The sequence below is a fragment of the Neopsephotus bourkii genome, unplaced genomic scaffold, assembly GCF_033783945.1.
Source record: "Neopsephotus bourkii isolate Nb327-2 ecotype Australia unplaced genomic scaffold, CSIRO-AGI_Nbou_v1 NB_897, whole genome shotgun sequence".
Taxonomy (NCBI): Eukaryota; Metazoa; Chordata; class Aves; order Psittaciformes; family Psittacidae; genus Neopsephotus; species Neopsephotus bourkii.
The window spans coordinates 9,953-29,587 of NW_026901391.1; the positions used below are offsets into that span (position 1 = coordinate 9,953).

Consider the following 19,635-nt stretch of genomic DNA (forward strand, 5'->3'; position numbering starts at 1 on the left):
CAACTCAGATGGGTAGGGAAAAGTAGACTCCTAATGTGATGGATACTCAGAATTTATAATATGAATTCATTTTAGGCCCCATTAAGTATATAAAGTGTCTTAAGATTTCACAGATGAATCTTCAGACATTTCTTTCCCTTCCAATGGAGGTGTTTTCTTTAAGAAGGCAGCAAAAAGTTAAGCTTTTCATAGAATCCTAGAATAGTTAGGGTTGGAAGGGACCTTAAGATCATCCAGTTCCAACCCCCTGCCATGGGCAGGGACACCTCGCTCTAAACCATATCACCCAAGGCCTCGTCCAACCTGGCCTTTTCTACAAGTCTGCTTTTTATGTTTAGGACATCTTGAAAATCTGCTTATATAAAAAAATATAAAAGAATAAAGGAGTCTTGGAATTTTTGCCCCAATCAAAACCCAAATAACTATTTATGGGAACTAAAATGTATTCCAGGAAAATACTGTGATATTCAAGATCAAGGTCATTACCTGCACATATACTTAACTGTTCATGTTATTGATAAATTATTAGAACACTGAATTATATACCTAATAAAAACACCAGTCTTTAGAACTGTCCCTTCTTTCTGAACAAGGCATTTCTATACACTAAATTTTCATGTAGTATCAGAATATAGGAAAGAAAATCTACAAGGTGCTTTAATTGATGAGACCTTAAGTGCCTCTAAAAAAAAAAAAAAAAAAAGGCAACCCCCCCCAAAATAAACAAAAAACAAAACCAAACCTTTTTTTGATAGTAAACAGTTCATGGGGATCACACACAAATACTATGACAGCTATTATACTAAGTCTAGTAATTGGACTGGATATTTATCCCACTTGTAATGGAGGAAGGAGTTCTATGACATGCTGGAGCAGCGTACTGAAGGGGAGCCCATCTGAGTCAATACTTTGTCCAACCATTGTAGAGGCCCATTCAGATGAAGTTCAATCCAGCAAGGAGTGCTTGTTACTGTTTGCCGCCTAGAAAATAAAGAATAGTAAAGTCAGAATGCAATGTTGGCTGCCATAAAATTTTCCATCAATATTTTTCATCCATATTTCCATCAAATATTTTTTCATAAACACCTACTACACAAAAAAATATAAAAATTCACAACCATTACCACAACTGCTACTAAACTTTTTTCACACAGTCTCAGTGGGGGAGGGGGAGAATGCCACACATACCAACAAGAAAAACCTCCAAAACAACTCACATTTATAAGACATCAATAATTACATGCTTGTCTATAATACATCGAGAATATTCCACTCTGGAGAATAAGGTAAGAACTGCAACATTTGGTTCAAGTGCCACACCAAGAGCCTTACAGCACAATACCATGGTGATCATAAGGTCTGGCTTTTTGGAGCAAATGACAAAATAAATGTATATGGAAACTGCTAGATATTGTCAGAAACACTATGTCAAAACTGAGATTGTGGTTATACTGTGCTATGTGATGCTATCTCTGATTTCATGTCATCTTACACTTCTACATGTGTTTTATACTGTAACATCCTCACACAATTTCAGTAGTAGCTGTGCTTTCCCTTGTCCCCTATATAAACTCACCCACAATTTTCCCTTAATTAAACACCACATAGTAAGTCTCAGTAAAGCTGAAGGGCTGACAACCATAAAAGCTTCATTCACTTTCCCATATATCTTTGTTTCAGAGACCTGCTATTCAAAAACCTTCCTTCTCATCTCAAAGTAAACAAATCAGTATTTAACATACTCTGCCTGGGAACCCCTGTAATTAAGTCCCAGGCATGGAAGTTTTCCTAAACTACACTGGCAAAACTGCTGTTGTTAAGCCACTTTTTCCTAGTAATTCTAGATATTCCAAAGAAAGCAAGGAGGCATTAAGCAAATTAGTCAGACACAAACTTAGACCATTCATTTTTATTGTCAACACTGCAACAACCTTTCACTTTAAGAAAATCTCTTTATAAAAACAGAGGAACTAAAAAGGCAGAAAGATTAAGGCAGCAAGAGGATGGATTTCAGAAGTTGTCTGTGGTTTCACATTTTCTAGGGCAAAGCAGCTGCTGTCTGTGCTCTCCCAGCACTCTAAAAACCATTGTTATCTCTGCATTGAATGCCTGTACCAAAACAAAGTGATACAATAGAAGAACAATCTAAACCACAGGAAATATAAATTCATTTAGTCTCAAATTCTCTCTCGAAGAAGGAAACTTATTATTCCACTGCTGTCAACTCCCCAATAATGTGTTCTACAACAAACTTCCTCAAAATTTTATAATTGACTCTGTTCAATAAACCTGGTTTTGCACTGCAATGGAAAAAGTTGATAAAACAGTGACAGTCACTTAGCAGCCATCTCATAGCTAGAACTCTGCCTCTTCTAACCATAGATTTCCAATTCACACATCACAGTTTCTCTGCTGTAATTACCTCTAACTTTCTTCAGAAGATGATCCAAGACCTGGACAGTTCCTGTACCAAGGTGAACACTTGACAGCTTATCTGAATTTCTACCACCATCTTCAATTCAAGCCAACATGTCTCAAGAAAAAAGATATAGGCTATTCTGTCTACAGACTTATAAAAATCTACCACTCTGCCATAGCTGCACATGTATGCACATATGACATATGTCTAAAATGTCAATAATGCCTTGGCTTTACGAAAGCCTGCTCTATGAGAAAAAAGTTTTTGACATAATGAGGCAGGGAAATTTTAATGAGAATGATGATTTTACACTGCTTCCTGGTTGTTGTGGTTTAAACCCAGCCAGACAGCTCATTCACTCACTCCCTCCCCCTTTCCTCCCTCTTTCTTTCCTTTCCCCCCCTCCCTCTTTCCCACTCCCGGAGGGATGGGGAGGAGAATCAAAAGAACGCAACTCCCACGGGCTGAGATAAGAGCAGCCCAGCAACCAATGTACAACACAAATCACCACCGCTACCATCAATAATAATAATGATAAGGGAAATAACAAGGGAAGAGAATATGATACCACCTACTGAAACAAGTCCGACCTGGAAGAGCCCATGTCCTTCTGGGTCACATGAGAGTGAAGGCTTACAATCTTACTGCAATTTGGGATGTGCATTCTCCAGAACCAGAATGCACCCAAGAAAGCTTGTGTTTTTTTCTTATTAGTTGGTGGAGACATTGCTCATATCTTGTTGATTACATCTGTGGGGATCTGTCTATGTCCATCTTGCCATTTTTTTCCAAAAAACTGAATCTCCTGTGCAGGTCCCTTGACCTTCCTTCGTTTTATGGCAAAACCGGCTTTCAGCAGGATTTGGATTATTTTCCTCCCTTTCTCAAATACTTCCACCCCTTGACAGCTTGATGGCATCAGGGTACACTGTGCACCGGTATCTACTAGAGCCTTATACTTCTGTGGGACTGATGTGCTAGGCCATCTGATCCACACAGTCCAGTAAATCCGATTGTCCCCTACCTCCACCTGGCTGGAGGCAGGGCCCCTCTAATAGTCATCACAGGATTGGACACTTAAGTCATGTTGAAAGCGATTATTTTTAGTTATCACAGGAGCTGGAGTGAAATCAGCTCTTCCACTCCACCTGGGAAACTGCTCACCAGAAACTGAAGCCATAGCTCTCATGGGACGATCAGTCTTGGCCCTTGCTCCCCTCTTCCATTCACTCACCCATTCCTCCAAAGCTGAGGTAGGTTTTCTGTCCCACTTTCTCATGTCTTCTCCATGATCCTGCAGGTAAAACCATAGGGTAGACCGTGGCGTATACCTCTTGTATCTCCTCTCTCGAACAGTGGGACGCCTTTTGTTAATAGCTGAAATGTGTGTTGGTACACGCGAGGAGCTGGATAAGTCAGATATATCGTCCCTCAATTGTTTGAGATCCTGGGACAGTTTTTCCACAGCTGAGATGATGGAAGGGGTGAGATTGTCTTCGAACTCGCGGAGTTTATGAACCATTCCATCCACTGTTAGTGGTACTATGTCATTCCAGGTTACTGTTTCCAATGAATGGGCATATGATGACGGTGCATTCTGTGTTAGTTTTCGCCACATGGGTTGTGAGGAACTTTTTCTCTCTTACAATTGCTTTGTCAATTCCCCCTTCTCTAGCAAGTAATCCCAGCTGCTTGGCTTCTGTACCTTCTAGTTCGTGACCATCGGCCCCATTGTCCCAGCATCGGAGCAACCAGGTGATGATGTGCTCCCCTGGTTGACGGGTAAAATCTGTTTGCATATTCCATAGCTCGGTTGAGGTCCGAAGTCGAGAAGTCACCTCTCCTTCTTCTTCTTCATCATGTGATGATGACTCCTGATCAGGTTCTGGATCGGGTAGTGAATACATTGTTTCTTCATCTTGCTTTAACCTTCTTGCCTCCTTTTTGCTTTTTCTCTTGCGTACAGGGGCAACCGATATTGGCACGAATTGCTCCTCTGGTTTAGTTGCAGTGATTATCACTGTGGTTTGAGTAGCGACTGTACTTGTTGCTGGGGGTGGTGGAGCTGCTGTGCTTGGAGCTGGGATAGCTGCGCTGTCTGTTGCAGTCGAAGTTTGAGCAGCTGCTGTACTTGACGCTGGGGTAGCTGTGCTGTTCATTGCAGCCAAAGTTTGAGTAGCGACTGTACTTGTTGCTGGGGGTGGTGTAGCTGCTGTGCTTGGAGCTGGAGTAACTGTACTGACTGTTGCTTTGCCCTCAGATCCAGCAACATTTTTTGCCTTTTGAAGGTGCTGGAAAGCATTGAACATGGCCCTGTAAGCATAGGCCAAGCCCCAGCACGTTGCCATGATTTGTCCGTCTCTGGTATGGCCAGAATGACCACACACCTCATTTAAGTGTTTTACTAATTCTTCTGGATTTTGCAGTTGTTCGGTGGTGAAATTCCAAAGTACTGGAGGGGCCCACTGACCTAGATACTTGCCCATACTGTCCCACACACCCTGCCACTCATGACTGTCCAGCCTCAGAGAAAATCTCTTGGTCCTCCTACTTCGTCGTTTAACCCCAGACAAGACCCAAACCTGACTCTGCTTAACTTTTGAAAACAGATGAAATAGTTGTGGGCAAAATACACTCTGTATACGTGCCAACATGGTGATCCCCATCACAATCAGCAAACAAGTCTCAACAGCATTAAGAGGCCATTCAAAACTCTCAAATGATGCTGTAAATGCTCTGGGGGGAGGACTGGGAGGGTAAAAGAATGTCTCCTCCACAGGTTGACCACCCGAGAACGAGAAAAAAGATGTGCAATCACTAAGCACTTTTATTATATACCTCCCAACGTATAAAGGTGGTGACCATACTGGGAACATAAGCCAGATAAGTTTCATGATCAATAATTCTATTGTATTACAAGTCATTACCATAAAGTACAATGAGACAAAAACCTTAGCCCAAGCCCCACACTTGAAAAACACTAATACAGCAAATACCAGATGGAAGTAAGGTACGATATCCTGAAACTGTGAGATCAAGAGGAACAACTTTGAGAGCCAATAAATCAGCATTGTGACGAGTGACTATCAATTCCGTCAGATCTGTCGTTATCTCAACCCCTTTGTGCCCCACGTTGGACACAGAGCACACTATTTTGACAATTAAAACTACATTCATTTGAATTCATGGCTGTGTTTGCAGAAGCAACCTTTTCTTGCTTTAAGCAGAACTGCAGCATAACTTACAAGTTTTGTGCATCAATAATTTATTAGCATCATCTTAAACAGAGATGCAAATAAAGTAGTTCAGTATTATGTCAGTGATCAGTTTCTGTGTTGCTCTGGTAGTGCTTCCACTGCAGCTTTTTCAATCCTATGGTTTATAGACTAACCAAAACCTTTCTCCCTCCAAAAAAATAAAATTACCAAAAGCCTCCCCACTGTTTTAACCCAGCACTTACATTGCATTCACTTCAAGATGTCTCCGTATACTCTAATTGAGGTTTTCTTTTGTTCAGATTTGAATGTTGGATTTAAGTGTATATATACTCCTTTTAAGCAAAAGTATTGATATATCAGACTTCATTCTTTCAGTGGACAATTTCTAGGGAGGTTTAAGGGATTTGCTTAAAACCATATCTTTAGCTCTCCAAAATAAAGAAATCTTTTATACTGCTCAGTTAGGAGTCAATTCCTTTTCTTCCCAAATTCCCATACTGCATTAAAAGCAGAGACTGTCCTCAAGCATAGCTCTTAGCTTGTGCTAATAGAGAATTCAATTGGAATCTATTAAAAAAGCAGAAAAGTCTTGTTTTTTCCACTCAAAGCTGTTTTTAACAGTTTTACTACACAAACACAGTAATCTTACTCCTGCAAAGTTTTTTCCACTACAAGTTCCAAAATATTTTTCATCCCTTAAATGTGTGTTCTGCAGCTGTTTTATTCTGCAGAATGCACTCTGACTATTTCTTTCTGTCAGGTACTATCCACTGCATCCAACACAGCAACCTAACGAACTCCTTCTAGTCCATATAAAATAGGACACAGACCAAAATTACTTTATAGCTGACAAAGAGCAAATAGTATCATAGCACAAACTGTAAAACTTCTATATGTTGTCAGTGATTTCCCCACAATAAGCAGGCAAGCAGGACCAAATGAGGAGATTGAACTTAGGTGACATTCCTTGTTCAACAGCAGACTTTGATGCAATACTAAAATCAGTTTATTAGTCTTTATGACTTAGGAGCTCCACAGCTGAGGAGGAGAAAAAGGAAAATTTGGGTTCAACTTGCAGAGAACATATCTACAATAGCAGTGAGAAGCCTGTATGTATGGCTTCCAAGCCAGACAGAAATAGTGTATTAGTGAAAGAAGAGAAATGGTTAACTCTAAATTTAAAAGCAAAGGTTTTTCCTCTTACCTGTATTCAGCTCCCCATCCTTTAACAAAACTCATTCTTATGGTACACATCCTAGTAAGTTGATAAACTGCTTCAAAACCCTGATTCACAGATTGAGCCAGAAGAGCAGCAAATTCTTGGTTATTAAAGATTTTTAGATTGCATCCTATGAAGAACAGAAAAAATATCAAAAGGGTACAAACAATGAATGTTTGCATTTGCCACTCAGAAGCCTAAAACTATGAAGAAACTATCAATAGGATAGCAAACATCATTCAATGAGTACATTCACTGGATAGTTTCACACAAGACCTGTGGTAGGCTACTAACCTGGAGGAATTTTGCACACAGTTGCAGGATGCCAGCCATATCTTTGATTACAGTTTGGGCTCTGAACAAAAATTGCACTATCACTTAGGCACTCAGCAAAAACTTCTCCACCGATGTAATAGAGACGCACTCCCCTTCCTGTAGCAAAATTCAAAGGAACTGTAGTTATTATATGACCCAAGCAGATTAACAAACAAGGGAGTATTTTGTTTCAGGACCACACTGCTGGGCTCACAGCTGTAGCAGGTCCAGAACACAATTAACTTGCATTTTTCTTCCATGAACACACAAAATTTGAAGGAGAAGCAGAATAATTTTTGGTCAAGAGTGAGACAATTTTTTTTATTTTTTTTTAGCCACATAATGGTTTGTAGCCAAATCCAAGTTAGGAAGCAGTGCTCATTCCTAAACAACTTTTTAATTTAAATAAATACTGAAATTGAAGCTGAAAGATTAGATTTAATAGAATTGAAACCTCTGCTAATATTGAAGTGTGGTATATGAAGTGGCACAGGCCTCTATGGCAAAAAAGGAAAACAAGTATACCAATTCAACACTCCCCACTTATGTGCCCACACTATTTCACAACCCACTGCATACCCCTTCTCTATACTACAGAGACAACAGGACTTCATTTAGCCCTATTACAAAAAAATACCCTTAAGAAATCCTATGTTCACGTTTAAATTGTTCTCTCTCTCTCTCCAAGTGGAAAGAACAAAACAAACTACGTGGGTTATTTCTAGCAGAATCACAGAATCAACTAGGTTGGAAAAGACCTTTAAGATCATCAAGTCCAACCATTACTGCCAAGACCATCACTACACCATGTCACAAAGTGCCTCATCTACATCTCCTTCCTTCTTCATTCCAGCAGGGATCATCTGTCCCAGCTGTGTACCCCCAGCCTATTTGCTGGTTGAGCTGGTGTGAGAGGCAGAAAAGGCCTTGGCTCTGAGTAAACACTGCTAAGTAAATAGCATCCGTGAATTATCAACACTGTTTTCAGAATAAATCGAAAATATAGCACCATGCTACCCACTATGAAGAAAATAAAATTTATCCCAGCCCAAATCAGCACAAACATTCAAAGTTGTAAACTCCTCTCCCAAAGAAGGCTATTTATACTTTAAAGGTACTTTAAAGGCCACAGTTTCCCTTTACCCCTTCTCTTTAAAACTGTTTTTCAAACAAGGTGAGCTGCTCTACAAAAAATGTGAGAACTCCTTACAGTTTTACTTTTTCTTATCATTGACCATTTTGATCAGTCAGCCCAAGCATAGCCTGGGTTTCTGCACATCTGAAATTTTATTAGACAAGCATTTGGGCTTGTCATAGAGAGAGTCAGAAGGTTCTACTAAAGAGACTGAACTTTTACTAAAAAAAGATTCTTTTTTACCAGAAAAGATTTCATGAATGCTGCAAAATAGAAGAATCCAGAAAAAAACCCCAAAACAACAAACCAAAACCACATTAGTTTATAGAAGAACTTAAAGCCAAGATGCTGCATTGTAGAAAACAATATTCTTTACTAACCATTACAAAAATGTTAATTATGTCAAAATAGCATGTTATTTCAATGAAGCTTTTCCCATTTCACAAAAGAATTCAAGAAGTACTACCAATGTCCATTCTGCATTTTAAAAATTAGAATAAACTAACAAACATGTAAATATTTTTTAATTGAACCTTAAATTTCAAGTCCACAGGAGGCCACGAGGATGCTCAGGGGACTGGATAACCTCCCGTACGAAGATCGGCTGAGAAAGTTGGGGCTGTTCAGCCTGAAGAAGAGAAGGCTGCGTGGAGACCTCATAGCAGCCTTCCAGTATCTGAAGGGGGCATACAGGGATGCTGGGGATGGACTCTTCATTAGGGACTGTAGTGGTAGGACAAGGGGTAATGGGTTAAAACTTAAACAGGGGAAGTTTAGATTGGATATAAGGAGGAAATTCTTTCCTGTTAGGGTGGTGAGGCACTGGAATGGGTTGTCCAGGGAGGTTGTGAATGCTCCATCCCTGGCAGTGTTCAAGGCCAGGTTGGACGAGGCCTTGGGTAATATGGTTTAGAGCGAGGTGTCCCTGCCCATGGCAGGGGGGTTGGAACTTGATGATCTTAAGGTCCTTTCCAACCCTAACTATTCTATGATCACAGTATCACAGTATGTTAGAGATTGGAAGGGACCTCAAAAGACCATCTAGTCCAATCCCCCTGCCGGAGCAGGAACACCTAGATAAGGTTACACAGGAACGTGTCCAGGCGGGTTTTGAATGTCTCCAAAGAAGGAGACTCCACAACCTCCCTGGGCAGCCTGTTCCAGTGTTCTGTCACCTCACTGAGAAGAAGTTTCTTCTCAAGTTTAAGTGGAACCTCTTGTGTTCCAGTTTGTACCCATTGCCCCTTGTCCTATCATTGTTTGCCACTGAGAAGAGCCTGGCTCCATCCTCGTGACACTCCCCCTTTATATATTTATATACACTAACAAGGTCACCCCTCAATCTCCTCCAAACTATAGAGACCCAGCTCCCTCAGTCTTTCCTCATAAGGGAGATGCTCCACTCCCTTAATCATCTTAGTTGCCCTGCACTGGACTCTCTCCAGCAGGTCCCTGTCCTTCTTAAACTGAGGGGCCCAGAACTGGACACAATATTCCAGATGCGGTCTCACCAGGGCAGAGTAGAGGGGAAGGAGGACCTCTCTCGACCTACTAACCACCCCCCCTTCTAATACACCCCAGGATGCCATTGGCCTTCCTGGCCACAAGGGCACAGTGTCAGCTCATGGTCACCCTGTCGTCCACTAGGACCCCCAGGTCCCTCTCCCCTACACTGCTCTCTAACAGGTCATTCCCCAACCTATACTGGAACCTGGGGTTGTTCCTGCCCAGATGCAGGACTCTACACTTTCCCTTGTTATATTTCATCAAGTTATTCCCTGCCCAACTCTCCAGCCTGTCCAGGTCTCGCTGGATGGCAGCACAGCCTTCTGGCGTGTCAGCCACTCCTCCCAGCTTAGTGTCATCAGCAAACTTGCTGATAGTACACTCAATTTCCTCTTCTAAATCATTGATGAATATATTAAATAATACTGGTCCCAGTACCGACCCTTGAGGCACTCCACTAGATACAGGCCTCCAACTAGACTCCGCCCCATAGACTACAACTCTCTGGCTTCTCTCCTTCAGCCAGTTCACAGTCCACCTCACTACCTGATCATCCAGACCACACTTCCTCAATTTAGCTGCGAGGATGCTGTGGGTGACTGTGTCAAATGCTCTGCTGAAGTCAAGGTAGACCACATCCACCGCTCTGACATCATCCATCCACCGTGTTATTTCCTCATAAAAGGCTATGAGATTGGTCAAGCATAACATCCCCTTGGTGAAGCCATGTTGACTGCCCCTCATAACCCTCTTATCCTTGATATGCCTTAGGATAGCACCAAGGATAAGGTGTTCCATCACTTTCCCAGGAATGGAGGTGAGGCTGACTGGTCTATAGTTACCCGGGTCCTCCTTCTTGCCCTTTTTGAAGACGGGAGTGACATTTGCTTTCCTCCAGTCCTCAGGCACCTCTCCCATTTCCCAAGACTTGGTAAAGATGATGGAGAGCGGTCTAGCAATGACCTCCGCCAGTTCCCTCAGCACCCGCGGGTGCATCCCATCTGGACCCATGGATTTATGGATGTCCAGATTGCTCAACTGGTCTCTAACCCATTCCTCATCGACTAAGGCAAAACGCTCCGTTGACCTGTCTTCATCTGAGGTCTCAGCGGTACAGGGCTCTTCAGGACTGCCTCCAGCAGAGTAGACAGAGACAAAGAAGGCATTCAGTAACTCTGCCATCTCTGTATCTTCTGTCACCAGGGCACCCATCCCGTTCATCAGTGGGCCTACATTGCCTCTGGTGTTAGTTTTATCTGCCATGTATTTGAAAAAGCTCTTTCTGCTGTCCTTGACCCCTCTCGCCAGCTTTAATTCCAAGGAGGCCTTAGTCATCCTAGCTGCTTTCCTACATCCTCTAGCAGCAGCCTTATATTCCTCCCAAGTGGCCAGCCCTTCCTTCCATGACCTGTAAACTCTCCTCTTCCACTTGAGCATACCGAGCAATTCCCTATTTAGCCACGCAGGTCTCCTGACCCTGTTCCTTGACTTCCTACGTGTCGAGATGCTCTGATCTTGAGCTCAGAAAAAGCAGTCCTTGAACGTCAACCAACTATCTTGGGCCCCTTTACCTTCAAGCAGCCTAGTCCATGGAATTTCCCCTAGCAATTGCTTGAAGAGGCCAAAGTTTGCCCTGCTAAAGTCCAGGGTTGCAATTCTACTTGCTATTCTACTGTCCCTACCACACAAGATCCTGAATTCCACCATCTCGTGGTCACTGCAACCAAGGCAGCCCTCAACCTTCACTCCTTCAACCAGACCCTCCTTGTTAGTGAGGATGAGATCCAGCAGCACACCTCTCCTGGTTGGCTCATCCACCATTTGCATGAGGAAGTTATCATCCATACACTGGAGGAACCTCCTGGACTGCGGCTGGGTTGCTGAGTAGTCCTTCCAGCAAACATCAGGGAAGTTAAAATCCCCCACGACGACCACAGCCTGTGACTGTGAGTCCGCTCTCAGCTGCCTGTAGAAGGCCTCGTCAACTTCCTCACCCTGATCTGGTGGCCTGTAACAGACCCCCACAACAGTATCGCCCCTGCCAGCCTGCCCCTTAATTCTCACCCACAGACTCTCAACTCGCTCATCATCTGTCCCCGGACAGAACTCAATGCATTGTAGCTGCTCTCGCACATAAAGAGCAACCCCACCACCCCACCTGGCTGGCCTGTCTTTCCTGAAAAGGACATAGCCCTCCATGACTATATTCCAGTCATGTGAGCTGTCCCACCACGTCTCTGTAATTGCCACCAGGTCATAATCTCCTGACTTAACACAGGTTTCTAGCTCCTCCTGCTTATTTCCCATGCCCATGATTCTATGATTCTATTCACAACTCTGTATATAAATGCTACCCAGGGAAGAGTGTCCAATGAGGAGCCTGAAAGCCAAAAACCTGCCCCTTGGAATGCTTTGTTTCATCATCATCGTCCAGAAGGCAGAGAACAGCAACACAAGCAACAGAAATCCCATATAGTTGAGTGGCTTCCTTCTTTGACCCTCTCAGCTGTGTGACTGTTCCTGCCACCAACTTAGTGACTAGTGATTGAGGAAAGGCAGCTCCTTTCAGCTCCAGACATCACTACATCTCTTCCAAATTGCAAGTGGCTGCTACATCTTTTCCCCAGTTTTAGAAATGGTGACCTCTGTGTCTTTCTATTTCCATCCTTAGTAAGGGAGGCCAAGCTCTACTTGGGAAGTCTCAAGAGAGAAGTTCAATGACAGGCTGCACAAGGGTGATAGGCTCCCAGCAAACAGCTTTGCCCATCCTATCTGTATCGTCCCAGATAACTTAATGGCTAAACCAAAATGAAACAGTTAAAGGTAATCAAACTTAAAATTAAACAGGTAAAGATCAGAAGTTTTTACCTATATGTCGCCTTGTCATTTCCACTGTAGCATTTCTGTTTACATTGGAAAGCAGACCTAGACAAAATCGTTCTGAATTTGATGGATCTGTAAAGCCATCTACAGTCAGGGAAGGCTGTGATGCATGAAAGGTTTCTCCCACTCTTTGATTCAATTCATAATATGCTATTGAACACCAGAACGCGGGCTCCGAGTAGGTAACTGGCTGCAAGTCTAAAAAAAAAAAAAAAAATTTAAAACCAAGCTTAACAGAATTTGAGGCTGAAAAGAAATTGCTTTGCCCTGAGGCTAAGGACTTGGGGGTGCTGGTCGATGAGAAAATGAACATGAGCCGGCTTCAGTGTGCGCTTGCAGCCCAGAAAGCCAACCGTATCCTGGGCTGCATCAAAACGAGCGTGACCAGCAGGACGGAGGAGGTGATCCTGCCCCTTTATTCTGCATTCATGAGACACACCCCACAACACCCCGCTCAGAGCACTGTGTTCAGGTCTGGGGCCCCCAAGACAAGAAGGATGTGGACATGTTGGAGCAAGTCCAGAGGAGGCCAAAAAGATGCTCCAAGGCCTTGAGTACCTTTTGTATGAAGACAGACTGAGAGACCTGGGGTTCTTCAGCCTGGAGAAGGCTCAAGGGAGACCTTAGAGCAGCCTTTGAGTACTTAAAGGGGCCAACAAGAAAGCTGGAGAGGGACTTTTCACAAGGGCCAGTAGTGACAGGACAAGGAGTGTTGGCTTTAAACTGACAGAGGGGAGATTTAGATTAGACATTAGGAAGTTCTTCCCTATGAGGGTGGTGAGACATTGGAACAGGTTGCCCACAGTAGTTGTGGATGTCCCATCCCTAGAAGTGTTCAAGGCCAGGTTGGAACTAGATGATCTTTAAAGTTTCTTTCCAACTCAAACCAGTCTATAATTCTATGCTATTCATCTCTTCCAGAAACTGTGGTAGTCTCCTCAAACTACTCAAATTATATTTTCCTTGCTGTCATTTTTACCTACCCCAAACAGAAGGGAATTCAATATTCCACACAAAGAAAGGAGAGGAAGAAGGGTGACCTAATATGGCCACAGCTCACATAGTCCTGTACTTGCATTCTGCTTGGCAAAATGATTAGGCTAATGTTGCAGAGTGCGCCAGACAGTGAGACACTTCTGTTGCCTTTCTATAACTTGCAAATATTTTGGTAACATTAAAGAAGAGATTAAGCTATCAGACACTGAACCACACAAAGGAAAGAAATATTAATATGAAAATTATGCTCCCCTTTATTACACTGGACCTTATACTGTCTCTATAGAGTAAGGCAGTTCTAAGCTCTTTTTACCCTCCCCTACTAGAGCTCAGTACCTTCCCCAGGCAGGCATCTTCAGCTTTTCCTGAACTGCTTCCCATTTTCATTTACCCTAATTACTTACTCAGCATTCTGAACAGCATTTTCCTGTCAAATCCTGTCACCAAACCCAAGGGAATCTGATTTTCCTGGGTCATTTACACAGGCACCCAACAATGGCACCTGATCAAAGCAGGTGGGCAACTAATGTGGGAGCAACAACTGTGTTGTGGTTACAGGTGAAACAGTACATGAGAAGAGCAGCAAGCACACATACAAGGGAAACAGTCTGGACAGCACTATGGATAGTCTAACATCCTTTAAACTATTTCTTTTATAAATGCTACTCCTGCATACACAACCATATTATTCCTTCTCTTTGGTAGAAACTCAACAGTTACAGAAATAGATAATTTGTTAAGTTATTAACCCAGCCTTATTATATTTATCATCAGGAAGCCAACTCAATAATCTCCTGCCAATACAATGCTTATTTTCAAGTACATTATAATTTTAATGTAATTACATATATAAAGAAGAGTCATCACACACAGAGAAACAATTAAAAATATTTACAGCTTACCCAGGCTATGATTAACTGGGGAGAGATTACTAGGAGACAGCTCTGCTGGAGATCCTGTTGAAGCAATACAGATTGTTTCAGAGCAAATGATTTTTGTTATTCCAGATGGGTAGGTATAACCATTATCGATAGTTTTACATTAAAATTCTTTGGAATAAGAAACCTCAGATATCCTACAACCAGTTTTCCAGCATGTCACATACTTATTCTGAATTAAGATTACATTTAATTTTCCAGACTCCTAGGAACCTACCCCTCCATGTAAAGACTCAATTAACATCTTAGTGTTGTATTTGGCAGAGTTCACTTCATGCACTCTGTGAACATATCTTTATTTATGCATTTCTCCAGTGAGAACGTAGTGACTTCCCAAATTCAGTAGAAAAAAGCTAAGATAAAGTGGATAAAGCAAGAAAGATATTGCTTCTCTATTCTCAAAGGAGAGGGCTTGTCTCTACAAAAGAACAAGCTAGATTTCTTCATTTGAGGAAATTATTCTTTCCTGGAAGGAGGAAGGAAGAAACTCAAAACCATGAACTCTCCAACACAATTTGCACATTAGTAGGCAAAATACAGAGAAGCTTTATGCAGAAGCATTCCTACAACGACTGATGTCCAGATTTATTAAAGTACCTATTGTTACACAGAGGGAAAATATTGTAGCTCTTACAGAAACTACCACAGTTGTTTCAAATTAACTGGAAAAGGCTACTAACATTACCTAATCAAGCACACTCAAATCATCCAGCATACAGCAGGAGGTTCTTATCCAGCACATTAACAGTCTTTGTCCAAATTTAAGGCCAACCAGATTATCTAGAAATCCTTTCAGAGGTACAAGTACTTAATGTCTCTAAGTACTTTTTCAATAGAGCTTTCCATACAAGAATTAATTTGAAACATGGCAGAAGTGGTAAGGTTGTCGGAGCTCACAGAATTGTAGACTTGTTAGGGTGGGAAGGGACCCCTGGAGATCATCTAGTCCAACCCTAGAGCAGGTCACATAGAGCAGGTTACACAGGAACATGCCCAGGCAGGTTTGGAATGTCTCCAGAGAGGGAGACTCCACGACCCCACTGAGCAGCCTGTTCCAGTGCTTCGCCACCCCATCCTTGTTGACCCATTCTGCCATGTCATCATAAAAGGCTATCAGATTAGTCAAGCATGATTTCCCCTTGGTGAATCCATGCTGAATACTCCTGATCATGACCCTTTGTCATAAAAACCAAAACAGTTGTGACAGGGTCTCAAAATGCATCATTTCTGTAACTTGTTTAAGACTTCAATGAACTTATGTCCAGAAAGTAAAGTTAGGGGTACACTGAAACCAGTCTGCTATTAAAATCTGCTTTAAGCCTTTACAATGAAGACTTAGAGCTGTATGCTTTTGCTGTGAAATAAATAAAGTGTACTTAATATGTCAACAAATGTTTTGAAAGCATTCCCCTAGGAAAAAATTATTTTGTTCACAAAAGACTGAAATGGATATTTTAAACAGAAAACACAAGGATGTACAGAGGGCTACTGCCATCACTGTTCAGGCTGAATTCATTCCACTATGCAGAGAGGATCACAACTAGCAATCTCAAGCCCTGAAAGCAATAAAAACCAAACATTACCTGTGTCCATGCTTTGGTTCAACTGTTGGTCACTTGTTTCTCCATCTTCACTGATATATCCTGGAGGTGGTGTTTCTGTCAATAAAAAAAAATAAATAAAATAGTCCACCTACTGGTTTAATGCCTGGGAAAATGTATAGGATTTAGCATTTGGTGTTTTCACCCTTAAGTCTTCACAAACTCCATATGATGCATGAATACTGAATTAGAATTTCATTTTGCTGCCCCTTTTTCCTTCCAGTTGGACTTCAAACACATTATTTGTCTTACTGTATATGTAATATTTATCTTCTCTTCTATTGCCAGTCAACTGCTCAAATGTTACATAATTAACAGACAATCCTCATTTGTTCCATTTAAGATAAAATACTTTTACTCCAACAAGTAACAATGTCGTAATTCTGATCAACAGCTTTCACACCTATTTGAATTACAGATGAAAAACAATCTGGTGACTTCTGGAAAAAAAAAAGAAAAAAGAGCTGTCTGTGTAGTATAACCATCATATCAGATGCCCTCCCACACATTACAGAAGTTGCTGGATGTAAATGTTATTTTTCAATTTAGTCCCCAAATCCATTTTTCTTCAATACCCAACAGTTGATTTCACTCAATAATAACTATGTTATGTAACTATTTACACTGCAAAAGTTCTATTGCCATTATTACTTTCAAGCTCTATTAAAATGATCACCTATTCTTTTACCTAGCTTTATTTAAAGATAGAATTTCAAATACCAAGTAAACTCAATACCAAGTTTGAAGCATTTGGATACTAGAAACAATGGCCAATTCCACAGAAATAACTTCAAAACCCAGGAAAGTATGTATGTTCCTCATCTCCATTCAAAATGCACTTTGCAATCCAGATAATGAGTTAAATAACTGCCCTTTAGGTGTCCTGGCTTCAGGCTGTAACAGTTACTTTTTTCTTCCTAGTAGCTGGTGCAGTGCTGTGGTTTTGACTTTCAGCCTGGGAACAGTGCTGCTAACACCGATGGGTTTAGTTGCTGCTCAGTAATGTTTACCCTGACCAAGGACTTTGTGAGCCTCATGCTCTGCCAGGGAGGAGGGGAAGCCAGGAGGAAGCAGAGACAGGACACCTGACCCAAACTAGCCAAAAGGGTATTCCATACCACAGCACGTCATGTCCAGTATAGAAACTGGGGGCAGTTACCTGGGAGGCTGGGGTCGTGCTTCAGGTTAGGCGGGGTATCGGTCGGCAGGTGGTGTGCGGTTGTATTCTCTTCCCTTGTTATTTCCCCTATTATTATTATTGGTGGTAGCAGTAGTGGTTTGTGTCACACCATAGTTACTGGACTGTTCTTATCTCAACCTATGGAAGTCACATTCTTTCCATTCTCCTCCCCATCCCTTTGGAGCGGGGGGAGGAAGAGTGGGGGGATTGAGCAAGCGGCTGCATGGTTCTGAGTTACCAGCTGCACTTAAACCATGACAATTCTTTATGGCGCCCAACATGGGGAACGATGGCTTGAGATAACAACAGATCTGACCAGAGTTTTTCTAATCGCACTTGTGATAAGCATTCATTGTTTCGGATTAATAGTCGCTTGTCACAATGCTGATGTATTGGCTCTCAAGTTGTTGCTCTTGATATCGGAGTTTTAGCATGTCATACCTTACAGTCAGTATTAGCTGCTTTAGTGCTTGTCGGCTGGAGGGTTTGGCTAAGGTTCCTGTTTCACTGTACTTCATGGCAATGACTTGTAATACAACAGACTCATTGATCATGAAACTGATCTGGCTTGCGTTCCCAGTGTGGTCATCACCTCTATACTTTGGGAGGTGTATAATAGAAGTGTTTAGCAATTACACATCTTTTTTTTCCTCCTCGGGTAGTCAACCTATGAAGGAGACATTCCCTTACTTTCCCAGTCCCCCCAACAGACTATTTTTAGCATCATTTGAGAGTTCTGAAGGTTTTGAATGGCCTTTGGGTACCCTTGAGACCTGCCTGCTGATTGTAATGGGGATCACCATGTTAGCACACATTCAGAGTGTGTTTTACCCATGACCATTTCATCTGATTTCTAAAGTTAAGCAGAGTCAGGTTTGGGTCTTGTCTGGGGTTAGTCAATGATATAGGAGGACCAAGAGATTTTCCCGAAGGCTGAATAATCACAAGTGGCAGGGTGTGTGGGACAGTATGGGCAAGTATCTCTGCCAGTTGGCCTCTCCAATGCTTTGGAACTTCACCACTGAACAAGTGCAAAATGCAGAAAAAATAGTAAAAAATTTAAATGAGGTGTTTGGTCATCCGGGTCATACCAGCGGGGGACACCGTGCTGGTGCTTGGCCTATTCTTACAGAGCCCTGTCAACACTACCCAGGACCTTCAAAGTCAAAAATATGTCTCTGGATCTGATGGCAAAGCAACAGACAGTACAGCTACTCCATCTCCAACCACAGCAACTACACCAGCACCAGCAACAAGTACAGCAGCTACTCAAACTCTGACTACAGAACACAGTGCAGCTAATCCAGCTCCAAGACCAGCAGCTACAGCAGCCCCAGTGACAAGTACAGCAGCTACCCAAACCCTGACAACAGATACTGCAGCCACTCCAACCACAGTGATAATCACTGCAGCTAAACCAGAGGACCAATTAGTGCCAATATTGGTTGTCCCTGTACGCAAGGGGAAAACAAAAAAGAAACAATGCACTTACTATCCAGGACAGCATCTGATTTAGTCATTATCACATGAATTAGAGGAAGAAGGAGAGGTGACTTCTCGACCTTGGACCTCAACTGAGCTACGGAATATGCAAAAAGATATTACCCATCAACCAGGGGAGCACATCATCACCTGGTTGCTCCGATGCTGGGACAATGGGGCCAACGGTCACGAACTAGAAGGTACAGAAGCCAAGCAGCTGGGACCACTTGCTAGGGAAGGGGGGATTGACAAAACAATTGCAAGAGAGAAACGGTCCCTCAGTTTTTGGAGTCGGCTCTTGGCAGCTGTGAAAAAAAGGTTTCCATACAAGGACGATGTTATGAGTCGTTCAGCCAGGTGGGCTACTACAGACAAAGGCATCCAGTCTCTGACGGAATCAGCCATCATCGAGATGATCTATCGCAGACCAGATGTCACGAATGCACTCGTAGATCCAGATGAAGTCAAATGTACATGATCCATGTGGTGGAAAATTACATGGAATGCACCATCATCATATGCCCATTCATTGGCAACAGTAACCTGGAATGACACAGTACCACTAACAGTGGATGGAATGGTTCATAAACTCCGCGAGTTCGAAGACAATCTCACCCCTTCCATCATCTCAGCTGTGGAAAAACTGTCCCAGGATCTCAAACAATTGAGGGGAGGGACGATATATCTGACTTATCCAGCTCCTCGCGTGTACCAACACACGTTTCAGCTATTAACAAAACGCA

General features: G+C 42.3%; 1 protein-coding gene across 1 annotated transcript; it reads right to left on the reverse strand.

Annotated features, from left to right (window-relative positions):
- Positions 1-314: 314 nt before the first annotated feature.
- LOC133214522 (mothers against decapentaplegic homolog 2-like) lies at positions 315-16,307 on the reverse strand. Its single transcript, XM_061357467.1, has 6 exons — positions 16,213-16,307; positions 14,594-14,647; positions 12,681-12,893; positions 7,151-7,288; positions 6,842-6,986; positions 315-981 (listed from the first exon to the last, which is right to left on the reverse strand). Exons 1-6 carry the CDS (start codon positions 16,220-16,222, stop codon positions 858-860), a joined length of 684 nt encoding a protein of 227 aa, XP_061213451.1. The 5' UTR covers positions 16,223-16,307; the 3' UTR covers positions 315-857.
- Between the last annotated feature and the right edge of the window lie 3,328 nt (positions 16,308-19,635).